This window comes from Rhinolophus sinicus, linkage group LG14 (assembly GCF_036562045.2).
Source record: "Rhinolophus sinicus isolate RSC01 linkage group LG14, ASM3656204v1, whole genome shotgun sequence".
Lineage (NCBI taxonomy): Eukaryota > Metazoa > Chordata > Mammalia > Chiroptera > Rhinolophidae > Rhinolophus > Rhinolophus sinicus.
The window spans coordinates 30,043,243-30,061,727 of NC_133763.1; the positions used below are offsets into that span (position 1 = coordinate 30,043,243).

Below are 18,485 nucleotides of genomic sequence, written 5' to 3' on the forward strand. Positions count from 1 at the left end.
ATTTCCATTTATTTACCACTTTTCAAGAGAATAAATTGTTTATATAGCTTCCTAGGTGACTGATGTATTACGTTTTGCATTATTACATACTTAAGAATTTTGACACACTTGAAATGCTTGACTCTATCTTAGTCATTGTCTTTATTGAGGATCAAATTGTAGTATCTGTGACATGGGATCTTTTCAAGTAAGCTGCTTCTGAATTCTTTCAATACGTCTTCATTTTTGAGCTCTCCATTTTGGGTGTGGCAAGGTTGTTCCAGACTCTTGTAGAAACTTCCTGGCCCAAACTAGAAATTAGCTATTTCTCCAAAGCTCTTTTGGCTTTTTTTAGTAGAAAAATATTAAGTGGAAACCATAATCTGAGTCCTCGGTTAGTCTTGGTTTCTGGACTTTTTAAGTGGTCAAAACAATTTTCTAAGGAAAAATATCATGATGAATCATATTTGTGCTTTCAATTCAAGTTTAAAACTACAGCGTTTTACTCATCTGTCTCACATCAACTTGTCTTCTCCCAACTTGTCTGGTTCCCAGTGAGTCAACATAATTATGTATTCACTTAATCCCCCTATACACTTATATCCCACTAAACTGTATGGGTATAATCTTAGAATAATGCTACCATCAACAACATGATAATTGAAAACAATTTTTGTTTTCTGAAGCTAGGGGATAAGCAAATTGTTATGCTTTAAATTCAATTGAAATAGTCCCTGACTTGTGGTATGTCACCAACTTGATAAATGGTTGTGTTCACTGTTGAAATTGCTTTCAATTTTTAGGAACTGAAACTCTTGTTCTTTTATTTATTTATAATGTTACAAAATGCCTACATGGAGCAGGCAATCCAGAATGGCAGAGTATAGAGCTCAGCAAATTCTTTCCCCAAACATCAATAATAATACTGGACAAATTTTTTAAATAAATCATTTCAGCATTCTGGAAAATGACCAAAGACACACAGCAATTGAGAAGTGCTTATTCAAGAACTACCTGAACCTCAGCAAAAACAATAGTGGCAATTTAACCTGGAACCTCTCCCATCCCTCCCCTGGCATGGTGATGCTATGGGCTGAAGACCAGCAGACTTGCTTTTGCAGAAGTGTACACCCAATTTGTAACTCCATAAAGAGGCCCCATGGCCAGGGAGGTTGTAGAGAACAATAGCAATTGATGGCAAAAATCAAAGGGCAACATTACAGCTGCCTGATACTGCAATACTGGTTGAGTTGAATAAGACATCAGCCAAAACTTAACAAAGATATTTGGAAAATGAGACAGCCATAGTGGGCTTTGACAAGCTCCCACTTGTTCCTGGAGGTTTGGAAGCTGCACACACACTAAGGAGCGACCAAAGAGGGCCACAGTATGCACTTATACATGGTCAAACATGAGGCTTTGCCCATAGAAAAAGCAGAAGCTAGGGCAGATTTGGAAACTGCTTGAATGGTTAATGTGTGTGCTAATCCACATATATTCCCTCAGCAAAAGATGAAAACCTTACCAGTTTAAGGTGCAAAGGCACAACATCTAACTAGCTACCACTAATCTATGTTGACTTAGGAGTGACTCCTGGGAAGCCAGGAAGGAAAGAAAATGGAGAAACAAAGAAAGGGAGGAGGAGAGAGACAGAAGGATGGAAGGGAAAAAAAGAGAGAGAGAGAGAAGAAGAGAAAAGGGAAGAGAGAGGGAAAGAGAGAAGGGAGAGGGAGAAGAAAAGAGAAGGAAGAAGGAAGGAAGGAAAGAAGAGACCTATATTTTAAAAAAAAAAGGCAAAGCCATCAGTGATTACAAACTGTAAAGCATCCAGAATCTATAGAACTTGTCCATGCAGGTAACCAAAAAAAAAAACAACACATAAAAAGCAAAAAAACAATAATGACTTTATTTGAAGAGCCTCAAACTAGACACACCAAATGAACAAAGAGTGGATGGATTTAAAAATATATATATTATAGGACATCATATATGGACTTCTATTGAGCAATAAAAAGGAATAGACTGCAAATATGTGGATAAGCAACACAAATGTCTTATAACTATATGCTAGGTGGGGGGAAATGCCAGATATAAAAAGTACATACAGTTTATTCCATTGTAATAAAATTATAGAGAAGAGAAATCCAAGCTTAACCAACATAAAGCATATCAGTATTTGCACGGATACCAAGGGCAGTGGGTTTAATTGCAAATGAATATGAGGGGTATTGGGTAATGGAAATGTTCTATATCTTGACTGTAGTCATGTTTATATGGGTGTATACATTTGTCAAAATGAATGGAACTGTATACTTAAGATAGATGTATATAAATTATACATCCATAAAGTTGATTCAAAAAAATTAAGAAGATACCAAAAAATGTAACCAGTTAAAAGGACATGAACAGACTAAAGAAGTAAACATTCCAACTTCAGGTAGGTGGTATAATTTTGGTTGTTTTCTCCCCCACAAGTTTATAAGTTGTATGTGCCTGTCTCATACTCAGTGCTTAACAAATATTACTTAAATTAGTAAATAGAACTTAAAGGAACCAAAGTCTAGGCAAGTGTATCTCAGATAGCACCACCCTTTGGGGGATTTGTCTTCTGTTTACATCCCATGCTTTGATCCCACATTAATCCTGAGGACCAGCTCTCTTTCTTCTTTTGCTTGACCGTCAGTGACACATCTGCCCCACTATCCTTCACAATGGCCTACACACTCTTTCTCTTTTTGTGTTTAGAACAAGTTGAAAAGAGGTAGCTTGCTGTATTTAGAAAATAAACGTGGCAAGGGGCAAAGCTGCAGTTTTCTTTAAGAGTTTAGGAAGAACAGGATGGAACAAAAATAGTGGGGAATTTCTTGACCAAGTAATTAAGAAGGGAAACATCAGTGTTTCAAATACTACAATGATGTAAGGAATGAATATAATGAGAAAAGACTATCAACATGACAGTTAATCCAACTTGGATATGTTTTTTGTTTGTTTGTTTTAGTTTGATTTTCAACAAGCCCATATTACATGCAGAAAGGCTCCTTTGCCATGATCATTGTCCCAAAGGAGTTAAATATTGTAAGGGGAAGAAAGACCTAAGTAACAATGTAGGGTAAGAAGTGATGTGTACATGTAGCAGAATATGGTTGAAGTGCTATCTGGGTTCACTCAAGGGGGAGACTGCTTCCTTCTTATGGATCAGGGAAGACCTCTGGAGGATGTGACATCAGAAATGGGCTTGAAGGTTGAGTACTACTGAACAAATGGAAATTACAAGGAAGGCAGCCCACATAGAGATACAGAAATTAAATTAGCTAGCATTAACAAATGATCATAATGCAGAAACGGGGAAAAATCTAAGTGGAGAGTAGAAAGAATGGCATCACTCTGTTGTCCTAGACTTCTGGCTCTTGAGTTCTCATTACAATGAGAAAGACGTGGTGAGGAATCTCATGAGATGTCTTGATATGAGCTGAGAAAGAAGAGAAATGGAGGAAAACTCTAGATAAGTTGGAGGTGGTAATTGAGGGTGAGAGGGAGTGGTCAAGAGATGAAAGCTAAGAGAGGTAAAAATGAGGATAAGAAATTGGGAAGCAAGGAGGAAATACAAAGAACTCACCAGCGCTTCTTAAACCATAATGCAAGGACTATCAAAAGCATTAGGGGTGCTATCACTGCCAACAGGATCAAATTCATGGAAAGGTGATGTCCTGTGAATATTGGAGAGACACATGGATGTCATTTCAAACCCAATGCCAATTCTATTTCATTTGCTGATTTTCCCACCTTAACATGTGCATTGGGTATGAGTCCCATCAACCATCCTACTTAGTCTATTCCCACCCCTGCTAAGGGGTGGTTCCTCATCTCCCCTCAAATCTCTTACATCTGAATGCCATTCATGTTTTATTTCTACATTTCTGGAAATACCTGTATTCATTTCTTCTTGATATCTCTCTTACCTAGTTCTGGCATCATGAAACTTTCCTCTGCACTACTCTCTAGGCTCAGGAAACATCTTCTCACACTTACAGATCCAATCATACTTACCCCAGTAGAGAATGATGTCCTGGTCTTCTAGACTGCTGTGTTTTACCTGGCAAGACAGGCCAGCTGCCTCCTCAGCCTCCACATCCAGAGTCACCCGAAGATACCATGTCCCATCAACATTGGGCAGGACTTCACCTTGCTGAGTGCCTGGCTGCTCCTGTTCACCTCTCATCCACATCACCCAGATAGGCTTTGGGTAGAAGCCAGAGACATGACAAACCAGAAATAGCTGGCTAGACCCAAGGATGGGGCTACTGGACAGCCAGGCCTCTGGCCTCACTGCAGAGGGCATAAAAGGTATTCAGAGGAAGACTCTAACAAAACAGCTTAGAGACAAATTATCCACATTAATATGCATATGTTATCCTCCTCTAGGAATGTTTTGCCCAGCAACCCCTCTCCCTCTTGAATGCTTTCTTATCCTAACTTTGAAGGAAATAGTGGGAAGGGGCAAGACTTATATATAAAAATCTTAGAGAAGGGGGTTGAACTAACCTTGTTTCTGGAGATCCATCTTCCCTGCATAGAGGAGACCCAAGATAAATCGGGGACAGGTGTTGCTGATGAGGCTATGCACTGTTTCCTTGATGTCTTCATACTGATTGATTAGATAGCAGACATTTTGGGCTCTACTGTCACCCTCTGGAGATGGCACCCATGACATGTTTTGGAAACTCAGGAAATCTGATCCTTGATAAGCTACCCGGAAGAAACCTTTTGCAACATCTCTAGAATGTAGCTCACAGCCCACTGTCACCTGTAATTCAAATGGATCTGGGAAGAGGAAAAAAGGAGAAAGAGAGATTAATGAAAAAAGGAAAGAAACTATATAAGAACCTAAGGCCTTATAAAAAAGTGGAGCAAGAAGAAAGTTTTATATGGGTGTGAGAATGAGCCAAAGATACATTTGATCAGGAACAAGGAAGAGAAAAATTGGCGAGATGGGGAAGGAAGCATAAGAGATAAATTCCAAGAATTAAGAGTTTGATTTGAAGAAGTTTGGGGAAATGATAAGGGAGGTACATGATATAGGTTGAGGGGCATGGGGAGGAACCCATGTGAAGGAGATGGAAGTACATATTTCCAGGGTGCATTAAATGAATCATAATTGTTGGACTATGGATATACACGTTTAAATGGAGAAAGAGATCGGATTTTTAAGGGAATCAAGCAAAGGGTTGCACAATTGTGTGCATCTGGGTTTTTTTTTTTTTTTTAAAGCATAGGAAAAAAGCAGTCCGGAAGAAGCACAAGTCTAGGAAATCTTGAGGAGTCAACATCTGGAATAACCCCCAAGAAGTTTATGCATGAAGACTTTTATGGTGGGCTAGTAACAATGCAAAATGACCCAGAAAGGTGTGAGAATGTTTCCAAGAAAATAACTTTTTGAAGAATCACTTAATTGAGTAGATTGAACTTACATTCATACTGCAATTCACCAGTGTAGTCTTGAATCTCCCGAGTTAATCCAATGAAATAAACACGAAATAATAGCTCCAGGTCTTTCAACTCCTCATTGCTGAAATTACCCTTGGACCAGTTGTACAGGAAAATTATTGTGCCATTTTCACTCTCCCAGCCATGAGTTTGCAATTCATCCAGCCAACCTGAGCCCTGATTTTGTGCCCAGGAATGGTTGGCAAAGGATGAGATCTGGATGAGATGGAATGAGGTATGTTCCTGAACTGCTATGGGTGGTAGAAGGTCAAGTAGTTTACAGAAAAGAGACAGGAAGGAGAGAAAATGGAAAATGAACCAGTTACCAGAGAGAGAAAAACATTATGAGTGGTTTAACAATTATCTTTTCATGATACAGGACCCCATCCTCTACCACCACCCTGGACCTGGAGATGGAATGCTCAGATTGTAAACACTCTGGTATCCTTAGAATCCAGGTCCATCTTGGGAAAGTTTATCACCTGGGCCCCCTGACAGATGTTCTTACCGTTTGCACTGTCACCGCTTGACAGACCAGCTAACATTGCAAGTTGCAAAAACAGCATGTCGTTTGCAGATGTTTCTTTTTTTCACTGTTTTCTCAGCAAATTTATCCCTCAATATCTCTATTCTGACTTCCTTTACCACCAACTGACAAGCTCCCCACTAACCACTGACTGCAACAAAGAAAATCTGCTGCTTCCCTCAACCTTGGGCCTCCTACTTGATTTCTCATTTCCTTTCCAGCTCTGACCTAAGGTTATTCTCTCTTGTCTGAATTCCAGCTACTATCCTTAACACTAGCCTCCACCCTGTCAATTTCCCCTCCTCAAATGCCATGGACAAAGATGTGTGTGACATTGAATGGTCACGTCACCTCTCTGGGACTTGCATCCCGTCTCTAAAATAAAAAGCAGAAATGACTTGGCTTCCCGGGGCCAGCTTGTTTAACAAATCACAATTCCTCAAGTTTCTTCACTCAACTCCGTCTCCAGGCTCCATTATGCCCTCCTCTTCTGGGTAGTCTGTTCTACTCTTCCCCTTTAGAATATCCTCACAGTATTCTCTTCTCCATTCACCCTTTATTTTTCCACCTTTATCGTTTCTTGATTTTCACTGGCACATTTAACAATTTGAAAATTTGCTTTCTCAAATCTCCTATGATTTCCTCATGCAACTGTAAAAATGATAGCCAGCTCTTCTTAAAGATAAAATTGCAGCCATCCCAGAGTTCATAAGACCATGAAAAATGCAAAGAATAAGCCCTCCTATTGAGTTTAACTTATATATTCACTCACCAAAACCCCAATCAACACATGGTTTGTACATATCTGGGATTCTAGATACTGAAATGGCAATCATCATAATGTATTTTAATTCTTGGTTTACATGTACTTCTTCTATAGTTTAAAACTCCTTGATAGGAGTGATTACATTGTGAACCTCTAGAAGAAGTACATGTAAACCAAGAATTAAAATGTATTATGATGATTGCCATTTCAGTATCTAGAATCCCAAATACAAGCCTGTTCAGAACTATATTCTCATATTCTCTAGGGAGACATTTTGACTGCTTAACCCCTGAGGTGTCTATAATTTGAAGTCTCAGAAGAGCAGTTTGCTTTTCAATCTGTGCATTGTACAGCTGTGTTGGATTATGGTAATCAGAAAATGAAGCTTTTCAAGAGGATACATGGGGAGACATTAAAAGTCCATGCTGAAGTTAAATTTTGTGATATGATAAAAATACATTGTCAAAAAAGGATAACATTTGTTAATATAAGTTTATTTAAGTAATCCATTTGAGAAGTAGTTGGTGATTTGTCAATAGTTCTGACTAGTTAATGTGTGTGAATACATAAACACAAAATCTTTTTAATATCCAGGCTACATGTTCATTAGTATACTATCTATTAAAAACTTTAAGTAATTACTGAATGCAGGGAGCAGTCACTTAAAACCCCACTCTAACATTATCTTTCATTCATATTTGTCAACAGTAATAATGAGGCTAGAAGTTACACTCAATGAGCCCTTTCTATTATGGCCACAGATGTTTGACTATTTCTATGAACTACAAACTCCTCCAAGAACTACACACAGTTTAAGCCCCACCCAAATCACTCATAAGCACCAGATCTCATCTTTGCCTGAATCTCTTTGTCAAGGGAAAACTCTTATTGTGTGATTTAAGAAGCTATAGCTGATGTAGCTAGAGTTTATATATTTATCACATTTTCCCCCTGTGGGCCTACTGGAAAAACACAATCCTCCAACTCTCTTGTAATTGGGTTAGGGCCAAGTAACTGAGTGCTGGGCAATGGGATGTGCTGTGCTGGAGATATAAGCCATCACCAGGCCTGACCATGTAAAACATTGCATCTGATCATATTGCCCTGTAGTGCCAGCTTGAAGGTCACATGTTCCAGATGGCAGAGATACAAGACAGAGAAGGGCTGCCAGATCTACATGGAGTTTGCCTGCATGAGAAATAAACTTTGCTGGGTTAACCTCTAAGATGTTCACTTATTTATAACTACAATACAACCTATCTATACTAATATTATAGAACCTAGTAACTAGCATCCTTCCCCCCTCCTGAATTCAGACTCAAATGAAATAAAGATATAAAGCATGAGACATACGAGTGTGGATCAAATGACTGTCAACTTTGCATAAAGCTTCTAGATAAATCCTCTGGAGAATTTCCATTAAGTGTGTAATGCCAGTAATCTTGCTGGTATTGAACTCCAAATGAAGTGGACTTACTGTTAAAAACTGATTACTTGTGTTCCCCAAAATTCTTATGTTGAAGCCCTATTTGGAGATAGGGCCTCTAAGAAAGTAATAAAGTTTAAATGAGGTCATAAGAGTGGGGCCTTATAAGAAGAAACACCAGAGAGGGGTCTCTCTCTCTCTCTCTCTCTCTCTCTCTCTCTCTCCACATGCACTGAGGAAAGGTCATGTGAGAACATGTCAAGAAGGCAACTTTCTGCAAGCCAGGAAGAGAGCCTTCACCAGAAACCAAATTGTCTTAGTCTCAAGAACTATGAAAAAATAAATGTCTGGCTTAAGCCCCCCAGTCCTTGACATTATATTTTGTTAGAGCAGACTGGCCAGGCCAATATACTCATTTAGTTCAGGAAATGCTGGGAAACCCCTAATCCTCCCCACCTGAGGCCCTGTTCGTGTAAGAATCAGGGCACGGAGGAGGAGACCAGAATTGACACTTCTGAGAACAACCTGGCTCCAGAAATGAAGGGTGAGAAGATATTGAGACAAATTATGTAACCACCTTTTATCCTATACTCACCAATGAGATACTTCAGCCTATTTTCATTAGAAAGAATGAGGAGTAGGGGTGGCTGGTTTGCTCAGTGGTTAGAGAGCAGTGTTCATAACACCAAGGTCGATGGTTCGATTCCCACATGGGCCAGTGTGCTGTGCCTTCCACAACTAGATTGAAAGCAACGACTTGAACTGGAGCTGAGCTGCACCCTCCACAACTAGAGTGAAAACAATGACTTGACATGGAGCTTATGGGTCCTGGAAAAACACACTGTTCCCCAATAGTCCCCGATTAAAAAAAATTTTAAAAAGAAAGAATAAGGAGTAAGGAAAGAAACAAAAAGTATTTAAGGAAAATTTTCCTTCAGGGGAACTACAATAAGTATTAGCTCCATTCTATGATATGGCAATACCCATGCAACTAAACAGAAACCTAGAAACCTGCATTCTTCCTTTACTCTCTACAGTCACCATGTTATTTTTCTTCATAATTCGTAAAATCTGTCTCTTCCTCTCTATCCTCACTGACATTTAGTTGTGGATGAAAAAAAAACTTCTATGGACAGTAACCTCATAGGGTGATCTGATCATAAATTTCTAACTGGGCAGGTCATGGTGGGTAATCACACCACGGGCATATAACTTTTTAGTAAAATGTTTGTCTTTGTTTTAAGCAAGCCCTGTCCATTGTTTCTGTGCATCTAGGTTATCACACCTTTGAAATAAGCTTAACCACCCTCAAGAAAGCACATAATCTAATCTTGTTACCTATTCAGTAATCCAATCCCCACCTGGCTTTCTCCCTCGTCCATGTAGTCTTCCTGACTTTCCCTCCTTAATTTCAAATGCATAGAAGAAACTGCAAAAATGTTGTTCTCCAGAGCATTTAAAATCTTGCTCCCTGGCATATGTCCTCAATTTAGTTTATATAAACTCTTATAAAACTTCTCTACAGGATTGGACATGTGTCACCTGGGTTACTGCCACAATACCTTACATGTACATTGCAATCAAAATACTCTTCACAATCTATTCAGCACTCTGCTTCAGAATTGCTACATAAAATGTAAATCCCATCATGTCAGGCTCATGCTTTTATGAAAAACCATGTAAGCTCAATTACTTTTTTGAAAATAATTACTTTCAGTTACTTTTATGAAAAATAATCCAAACTCCTAAGTATGTCAGTTTTATACACAAAGGCTAATATATCTTAATTCCCAACAAAAAGGAAGGTGGGGAGAATGGGCTCTGTGAGAAGGGAAACTGACAGACTATCTGTACTAGAGAATACTTATGAACACAGATCCAAGAATCTGAAATTTATATAAAGTGTAAGCCCTGTAGACAGATATGATCACAAAAGAATAATCTCAGATGGGTGGAGCATACTATGATTAGAAACCAGCCTGACTAGAGGGTCCAGGCTAACCTTGGGAAGCCCAGTGCTCTTCCTCTGTCACCAGTCTTCCCCCAGGTTCTTGCTTCTTGCCTCATTGATGCTCAGGCCAAAAGGCATGCTCATGTTCACCTTTGCTTGGGCTCTTATCTGGCACTCCCCAAGTTTACCTCCATGAGTGATTTTGTCCTGTTACAGACAGAACTCTCCTCAGAACTCTGATGGCATGTCCACACCCCACACAGTCACACACTCTATTCTATCATCCCCCTTTCTGCCAACAGAAACCTTGGTCTCTGCCCACTTCCCTATTTGAGAAAACCCACTACCTCCACAACCACATGACTGCTCTGCACCTTTCATTTCCCCATGAGCAATTCTTCAAGTTAGTCTCTACACTTTCTAGCTTCCAACGGCAATCCCTACCTCTATTCTGTGTCCAACCCCCTCTCATATTTACAACAATGAGAAAAGTTCCATCCTGAGACCAAAGATAAACTCCTAGCTGGACCACTTACTGGAATGCATGGATTACCATTCCAGGTCTGCTTCCGCCATTGTAAAATGACTGGATTAAAAGAACTTGATATTCTCTAATTCCACTTCAACGTTAGCATTCTTTGACTGGGTCTGTGTTCACTATCATTTTGATTTACTATGGATGAAAAAGAGTTTCTACAGAAAGTAACCTCATAAGGTGATCTGATCACAAATCCCTAACTGGAAGCTAGCTGTGAAAGGAAGTGGTTACCAACCTGGCATTTTCTGAAGTGACTCTATCAAAATTTAGCAATAGTGTAAGACGCCTCCTTTCAATAATGTCAGCTCATAAGCTCCTTCGTCTAAGTCCAGCTTAAATGTACTATTGCTACAGAATCTAAGACCGGAAAGAACCCAAGCGGCACTCAGAGAGTTAGGAGAGTCAGCTTTATTATGCCGGCGGGCTCAGCAGGATCCTTCCTAAAAGACTGAGCCCCTAGTAAGGTTTTGAGCAGGTTTTTATGGGTTGGGGACTTCCTTGAGTCAGGGAACGGGTAGGTGTTGTCTGGTGATTGGCTCAAGGTGTGGCTTGGAGGAGGTTATGCGGAAGTGGCATGGGGCTTACTTAGGCTGGGGACTTCTCCTCTTCGCGTGGGACACCATTTTAGTTCAGTTCCATTTGGCAGGGAACCATTTTAAGGTCAGTTTCCCCATCACTATGAAGTATAAAGGAATGGAAAAACTGGGGGGAAAAGGGGGGAAAAAGGTTGTCAGGGAGTCAGAAAAATCAAGTGGTTGTCTTGAGTTTCCCATAGCCCTGACTTATTTGTTTAATTTGCAACCATTGTTTTATCCTACAAGTTTTCATCACTCGTTTTACAATGCTTCCCATGCAATTTCAAATTTTTTGATGTATTCCAGGGGCTCTTCTGGAACACCACAAAGTTTTTCCTACATATATTGAGATTTTTTAACCCTTAAAACCTCAATGTCTAATGAAAACTAAGAAATAACCAATTAGCATTCTTCAGCTTGGACAGTTCATAACCTCTAGCAATATTTTTAATAGAAATGTCAGTTATTAACATGGACTTACTTTTGTAAAATCCAGGAAAAATAAAGACATGTCTGTTTTACTTAAACCAACAAACTTAAGCTAGCTTTTGTTTACTAAGGATTAATCTTAGATATGAGAATTTGAAAAGTATTCGAGTTAATTTCTATATTTCTGAGAATTTTAGAATACCCAATTCTTACAAGTGTTTACCTTTAAATTAATTTTAACAATACCATCTGGAGGTAGAAAATTATCTCACATTTACAAAATGCATATGTAGACATACACAGACAGACACAAACAGAACAGTTGGATCCAAATTTTGTTTTGGAGGCAATTACAATATATATCTATTCTTGACAAGTTAAGTTCCAAATTGTTAGGCATGGCCAGAGGAATGAATTGTGGGAGACCAAAATTGGCCTATTAGAATTTATTTGGCATGTTTGAGCTGCAGGAGGTCAGGCTAGAAAAGACCATAACCTCCCTGAGCAAAGAGGCGTATGGAGTTTTATAGGAGGTGGTAAAGGATGCTGTTCCCCCTTCAATGCTTCAGGGGGTTTTCATTGACAAAAGGTTTCAGGGCCTGACCAAGCCCTCCAGAGCCACACCCTGCCCACAGGCCCACCCAGGCCCACTGATCACAAGCCCTAGGAGCTAAAGCAAGACAGGATCAAGACAAAATGGCTTTTTTTATTTATTTATTTTTTTATTGGGGTGGCAATTGTTAGTAAAATTACATAGATTTCAGGTGTACGATTCTGTATTACATCATCTGTAAATCCCATTGTGTGTTCACCACCCAGAGTCAGTTCTCCTTGCATCACGATATATTTGATCCCCCTTACCCTCATCTCCCACCCCCCATCCCTCTGACCCTCTGGTAACCACTAAACTATTGTCTGTGTCTATGAGTTTTTGTTTCTCATTTGTTTCTGTTGTTCTTTTGTTGTTTTTGGTTTATATACCACGTATCAGTGAAATCACATGGTTCTCTGCTTTTTCTGTCTGACTTATTTCACTTAGCATTATACTCTCAAGATCCATCCATGTTGTCACAAACGTTCCTATATCATCTTTTCTTACCGCCAAATAGTATTCCATTGTGTACATACACCACAACTTCTTTATCCATTCATCTATCGAAGGACATTTTGGTTGTTTCCATGTCTTGGCCACCGTAAATAAAGCTGCAATGAACATTGGCGCACACGTGTCTTTATGTATAAATGTTTTCAGATTTTTTGGGTAGATACCCAGGAGAGGGATTGCTGGGTCATATGGTAATGTTATTCGTAATTTTTTGAGGAACCTCCACACTGCCTTCCATAACGGCTGCACCAGTCTGCATTCCCACCAACAGTGTATGAGGGTTCCTTTTTCTCCATGCCTACACTTGTTACTATTTGTCTTGTTGATGGTAGCCATTCTGACTGGGGTGAGGTGATATCTCATTGTGGTTTTGATTTGCATTTCTCTGATGATTAGTGATGTTGAGCATTTTTTCATATGTCTATTTGCCATTTGTATGTCCTCTTTGGAGAAATGTCTCTTCAGGTCATCTGCCCATTTTTCAATTGGGTTGTTTGTTTTTTTGTTGTTGAGTTTCATGGGTTCCTTGTATATTTTGGATATTAGCCCCTTATCGGAGACACTGTTTGCAAAAATCTTCTCCCATTCAGTTGGTTGCCTCTTTATTTTGTCGATGGTTTCTTTTGCTGTGCAGAAGCTTTTGTTTCATATAGTCCCATTCGTTTATTTTAGGTTTTACTTCCCTTGCCTTTGGAGTCAAATTCATAAAATGCTCTTTGAACCCAAGGTCCATAAGTTTAGTACCTATCTTTTCTTCTATGCAGTTTATTGTGTCAAGTCTTATGCTTAAGTCTTTGATCCATTTCGAATTAATTTTGGTACATGGTGACAAATAGCAGTCCAGTTTCATTCTTTTGCACGTGGCTATCCAATTCTCCCAGCACCATTTATTGAAGAGGCTGTCTTTCCTCCATTGTATGTTTTAAGCTTCTTTGTCAAAAATTATTTGTCCATATTTAGGTGGTTTTATTTCTGGGTTCTCAATTCTATTCCATTGGTCTATATGCTGTTTTTCTGCCAATACCATGCTGTTTTCATTATTGTAGCCCTGTAGTACAAACTAAAGTCAGGGAGTGTGATACCTCCAGTATTGTTCTTTTTTCTTAAGATTGCTTTGGCTATTCAGGGTCTTTTTTGGTTCCAAACAAATCTGATGATTTTTTTATTCTATTTCTTTAAAAAATGCCATTGGGATTTTGATGGGGATTGCATTGAATCTGTATATTGCTTTGGGTAATATGGCCATTTTAACTATGTTGATTCTTCCAATCCATGAGCACGGAATGTCTTTCCATTCCTTGTGTCTTCTTCAATTTCTTTCAAAAATGTCTTATAGGGGCCGGCCCCGTGGCTCAGGCGGTTAGAGCTCCATGCTCCTAACTCCGAAGGCTGCCAGTTCAATTCCCACATGGGCCAGTGGGCTCTCAACCAGAAGGTTGCCAGTTGAACTCCTCGAGTACCACAAGGGATGGTGGGCAGCGCCCCCTGCAACTAAGATCAAACACGGCACCTTGAGCTGAGCTGCCACTGAGCTCCTGGATGGCTCAGTTGGTTGGAGTACATCCTCTCAAACACAAGGTTGCCAGTTCGAGTCCCACAAGGGATTGTGGGCTGCGCCCCCTGCAACTAGAAACGGCAACTGGACTTGGAGCTGAGCTGCACCCTCCATAACTAAGACTGAAAAGACAACAACTTGAAGCTGAATGGCACCCTCCACAACTAAGATTGAAAGGAAACAACTTGACTTGGAAAAAAGTCCTGGAAGTACACACTGTTCACCAATAAAGTCCTGTTACCCTACCCCAATAAAAAAGAAAAAAAATGTCTTATAGTTTTCAGCATATAGGTCCTTCACATCCTTGGTTAAGTTTATTCCTAGGTATTTTATTCTTTTTGCTGCAATTGCAAAAGGAATTGTTTTTTGTATGTCTTTTTCTGAGATTTCATTGTTAGTATATAGGAATGCAATCGACTTTTATACATTAATTTTGTAGCCAGCAACTTTACTTTATTTGTTCATTGTTTCTAAGAACTTTTTGGTGGAGTCTTTAGGGTTTTCTATATATAGCATCATGTCATCTGCAAAGAGTGATAATTTAACTTCTTCATTCCCAATTTGGATGCCTTTTATTTCTTTCTCTTGCCTGATTGCTCTGGCAAGGACTTCCAACACTATGTTGAAAAGCAGAGGTGATAGGGGACAGCCCTGTCGTGTTCCTGAACTTAGAGCAAAGGGCTTCAGTTTTTCACCATTAATTATGAGATTAGCTGAGGGCTTGTCATATATGGCCTTTATTAAGGTATTTTCCTTCTGTACTTATTTTATTAAGAGTTTTAATCATAAATGGATGTTGTATCTTGTCAAATGCTTTTTCTACATCAATTGATATAATCATATGATTTTTGTCCTTTATTTTGTTTATGTGATGTATCACATTGATGGATTTGTGGATGTTAAACCATCCTTATGCACCAGGGATGAACCCCACTTGGTTGTGATGAATAATCTTTTTAATGCATTGTTGTGTTCGATTTGCTAGAATTTTGTTTAGGATTTTTGCATCAGTGTTCATCAGAGATATTGGTCTGTAGTATTCTTTTTTTGTTTTGTCCTTACCAGGATTTGGTATCAGGGTAATGTTGGCCTCGTAAAATGAGTTAGGGAGTACTGTCTCTTCTTCAATTTTTTGGAAGAGTTTGAGCAGGATTGGTATTAGAACCTCTTTGAAGGTTTAGTAGAATTCACTAGTGAAGCCATCTGGTCCCAGAATTTTGCTTTTGGGAAGGTTTTGGATGACTGATTCAATTTCGTTACTGGTGATTGGTCTGTTTAGATTTTCCAGTTCTTCATGGTTCAGCCTTGGAAGGCTATATGTTTCTAAGAACTTGTCCATTTCTTCTAGGTTATTGAATTTGGTGGCATATAGTCCTTCATAGTATTCTTGGATGATCCTTTGTATTTCTGTGGTGTCCGTGATAACTTCCCCTTTTTCATTTCTGATTTTGTTAATTAGTGTCTTCTCTCTTTTTATCTTAGTGAGTCTAGCCAAGGGTTTGTCAATTTTGTTAATCTTTTCAAAGAACCAGCTCTTTGTCACATTAATTTTTCTATTGTCTTTTTGTTCTCTATTTCATTTAGTTCTGCTCTGATTTTTGTTATTTCCTTTCTTCTGCTGACCTTGGGTTTCACTTGTTCTTCTTTTTCTAGTTCTTTAAGGTGTAACATGAGGTTATTTATTTGGGAGTTTTCTTGTTTCTTGAGATAGGCCTGTAATGATATAAATTTCCCTCTTAAAACTGCTTTCGCTGCATCCCAAAAATTTTGGTAGGATGTATTTTCATTGTCATTTGTTTCTATGTATCTTTTGATCTCTCCTCTAATTTCTTCTTTGACTCAGTCGTTCTTTAAAAGTATGTTGTTTAATCTCCATGTATTTGTGTTTTTCCCTGCTTTCTTTTTGCAGTTGATATCCAATTTCAAAGCCTTGTGATCAGAGAATATGCTTGGTATGATTTCAATCTTCTTAAATTTGCTGAGGCTGATTTTATGTCCCAATATATGGTCTATCCTTGAGAATGTTCCATGTACACTAGAAAAGAATGTATAGTCTGATGTTTTAGGATGAAGTGCTCTATATATGTCAATTATGTCCATTTCATCTAATGTGTCATTTAGGGCTGCTATTTCGTTATTTATTTTCTGTTTGGATGATCTATCCATAGCTGTCAATGATGTATTTAAGTCCCCTAGTATAATTGTGTTTTGGTCAATTTCTCCCTTTAGTTCTGTTTGTAGTTGCTTGGTGTATTTCGGTGTTCCCTGATTGGGGGCATAAATATTGATGACTGTTATGTCTTCTTGTTGTATAGTCCCCTTTATCATTATGAAATGTCCATCTTTGTCTCTTGTTATCTTTTTCACCCTGAAGTCTGTTTCATCTGATATCATTATGGCTACACCTGATTTTCTCTGGGTACCATTTGCTTGGAGTGTCAATTTCCACCCTTTCACTTTGAGTCTATGCTTGTCCTTGTAGCTGAGATGTGTCTCTTGGAGACAGCATATGGTTGGGTTTAGTTTTTTGATCCAATCTGCTACTCTGTGCCTTTTTATTGGTGAGTTCAGTCCATTTACATTTAGGGTGATTATTAGGGTGTGAGGATTTCCTGTCATTCTATCTTTAGTTTTCTGGTAAGTCTGTGTCTCCATTGTTTCTTTGCCTTTTTGTTGTTGTCTATTATTTCTGTGTGGTGGTATACTATGATGTTTCCTTCTGTTTCTTCTTTTATTGCAGTATATATTTTTGTTCTGGATTTTTTTTTGAGTGTTACCCTTAAGTTTATGTAAAGAAAGTTTGATATTTAGAGTATTCCGTTTTCTTCACCATGCTTACGTTCTCCATTCCCATATTCCGGTTCAGGCATTTAGTCTCCCCATTTTTATGTTTGGTTGCCACAAATTGTCCCTGTTGATGGTGCTCGAATACCCTCCTTTAGTATTTCTTGTAGTGCAGGTCGTGTATTAGAAAATTCCCTCAGCTTCTGTATGTCTGGAAAGGTCTTTATTCCTCCTTCATATCTAAAGGATATCTTTACTGGATATATTATTCTTGGCTCATAATTTCTCTCTTTCAATAGTTTGAATATTTGGTTCCACTCCCTCCTGGCTAGTAGAGTTTCTGCTGAAAAATCTGATGATAATCTAATGGGCTTTCCTTTGTAGGTTACCGTCTTCTTTTCCCTGGCTGCCTTGAGGATTCTTTGTTTTTTCATTGATTTTAGACAACTTCAATACAATGTGCCTTGGAGAAGGCCTGTTGGGATTGAGGTAATTAGGTGTTCTATTTGCTCTTGGATTCGAGGATCCAGTTTTGTCCACAAGTTTTGGAAGTTCTCATCAACAATTTGTTTGAATATATTCTCTCTTCCCTTCTCTCTTTCTTCTCCTTCTGGTATGCCTATTATTATTGTTTTTTTAAATTTTATTTTATTAAATTTATTGGGGTGACAATTGTTAGTAAAATTACATAGATTTCAGGTGTACAATTCTGTATTACATCATCTATAAGTCCCATTGTGTGTTCATCACCCAGAGTCAGTTCTCCTTCCATCACCATATATTCGATCCCCCTTACCCTCATCTCCCACCTATTATTTTTATATGCTCTTTCTGGTGGAGTCAGAAAGTTCTTGTAGAGTTCTTTCATTTCTTTTATGTCTCAAGTCTCTTTCTTCTTCCCTATGTGTAAATTTCCAGGTTTCTATCTTCGATGTCACTGATTCTTTCCTCCATCTGGTCAACTCTACTACCTAAACTGGTTATTTCATTCTTAATTTCTTCTATTGAGTTCTTAATCTCCAGAAATTCTATTCGGTTCTTTTTCAAAATTTCAATCTCTTTCGTAAAATGCTCATGTTGTTCTTTGATTGTGTTCTGAGTTCATTAAACTGCCTTTCAGTGTTTTCTTGCATCTCGTTGAGTTTTTTTCAGAACTGCGATCTTGAATTCTCTGTCATTTAAGTCCCATATTTCCATATCTTTAAGTTCCTTTTCTGGAGACTTTTCACTTTCTTTCTGAGCTGTCTTGTTGCCTTGGTTATTCATGGCAATTCCTGATTTATTATTTCTCTTCCTAGACATCTTCAGGAGTGGCTTCTACAACAGGTTGATAGGAAGAGGTCTTTCTTTTGTTTTCCAGTACTTGT

The 18,485-nt window shown here is 38.6% G+C and overlaps 1 protein-coding gene across 1 annotated transcript; it reads right to left on the reverse strand.

Annotated features, from left to right (window-relative positions):
* Positions 1–1,811: 1,811 nt before the first annotated feature.
* On the reverse strand, positions 1,812–6,781 carry LOC109457969 (T-cell surface glycoprotein CD1c). The gene is made up of 6 exons (XM_074318923.1): positions 5,972–6,781; positions 5,448–5,714; positions 4,522–4,800; positions 4,027–4,305; positions 3,596–3,686; positions 1,812–3,448 (listed from the first exon to the last, which is right to left on the reverse strand). The coding sequence occupies exons 1-6, from the start codon at positions 6,027–6,029 to the stop codon at positions 3,427–3,429; spliced, it is 996 nt and encodes a 331-aa protein (XP_074175024.1). The 5' UTR covers positions 6,030–6,781; the 3' UTR covers positions 1,812–3,426.
* Positions 6,782–18,485: the final 11,704 nt, after the last annotated feature.

What these genes read in the sequence shown, in the direction of transcription:
- LOC109457969 (XM_074318923.1), bottom strand. Translation starts at nt 6,029, where the DNA reads ATGCTGTTTTTGCAACTTGCAATGTTAGCTGGTCTGTCAAGCGGTGAC. An exon ending in AAGCGGTGACAGTGCAAACG is followed by an intron (nt 5,715 to 5,971) that starts GTAAGAACATCT and finishes TACCACCCATAG; the next exon opens with CAGTTCAGGAACATACCTCA. An exon ending in TGGTGAATTGCAGTATGAAT is followed by an intron (nt 4,801 to 5,447) that starts GTAAGTTCAATC and finishes TCCTCTTCCCAG; the next exon opens with ATCCATTTGAATTACAGGTG.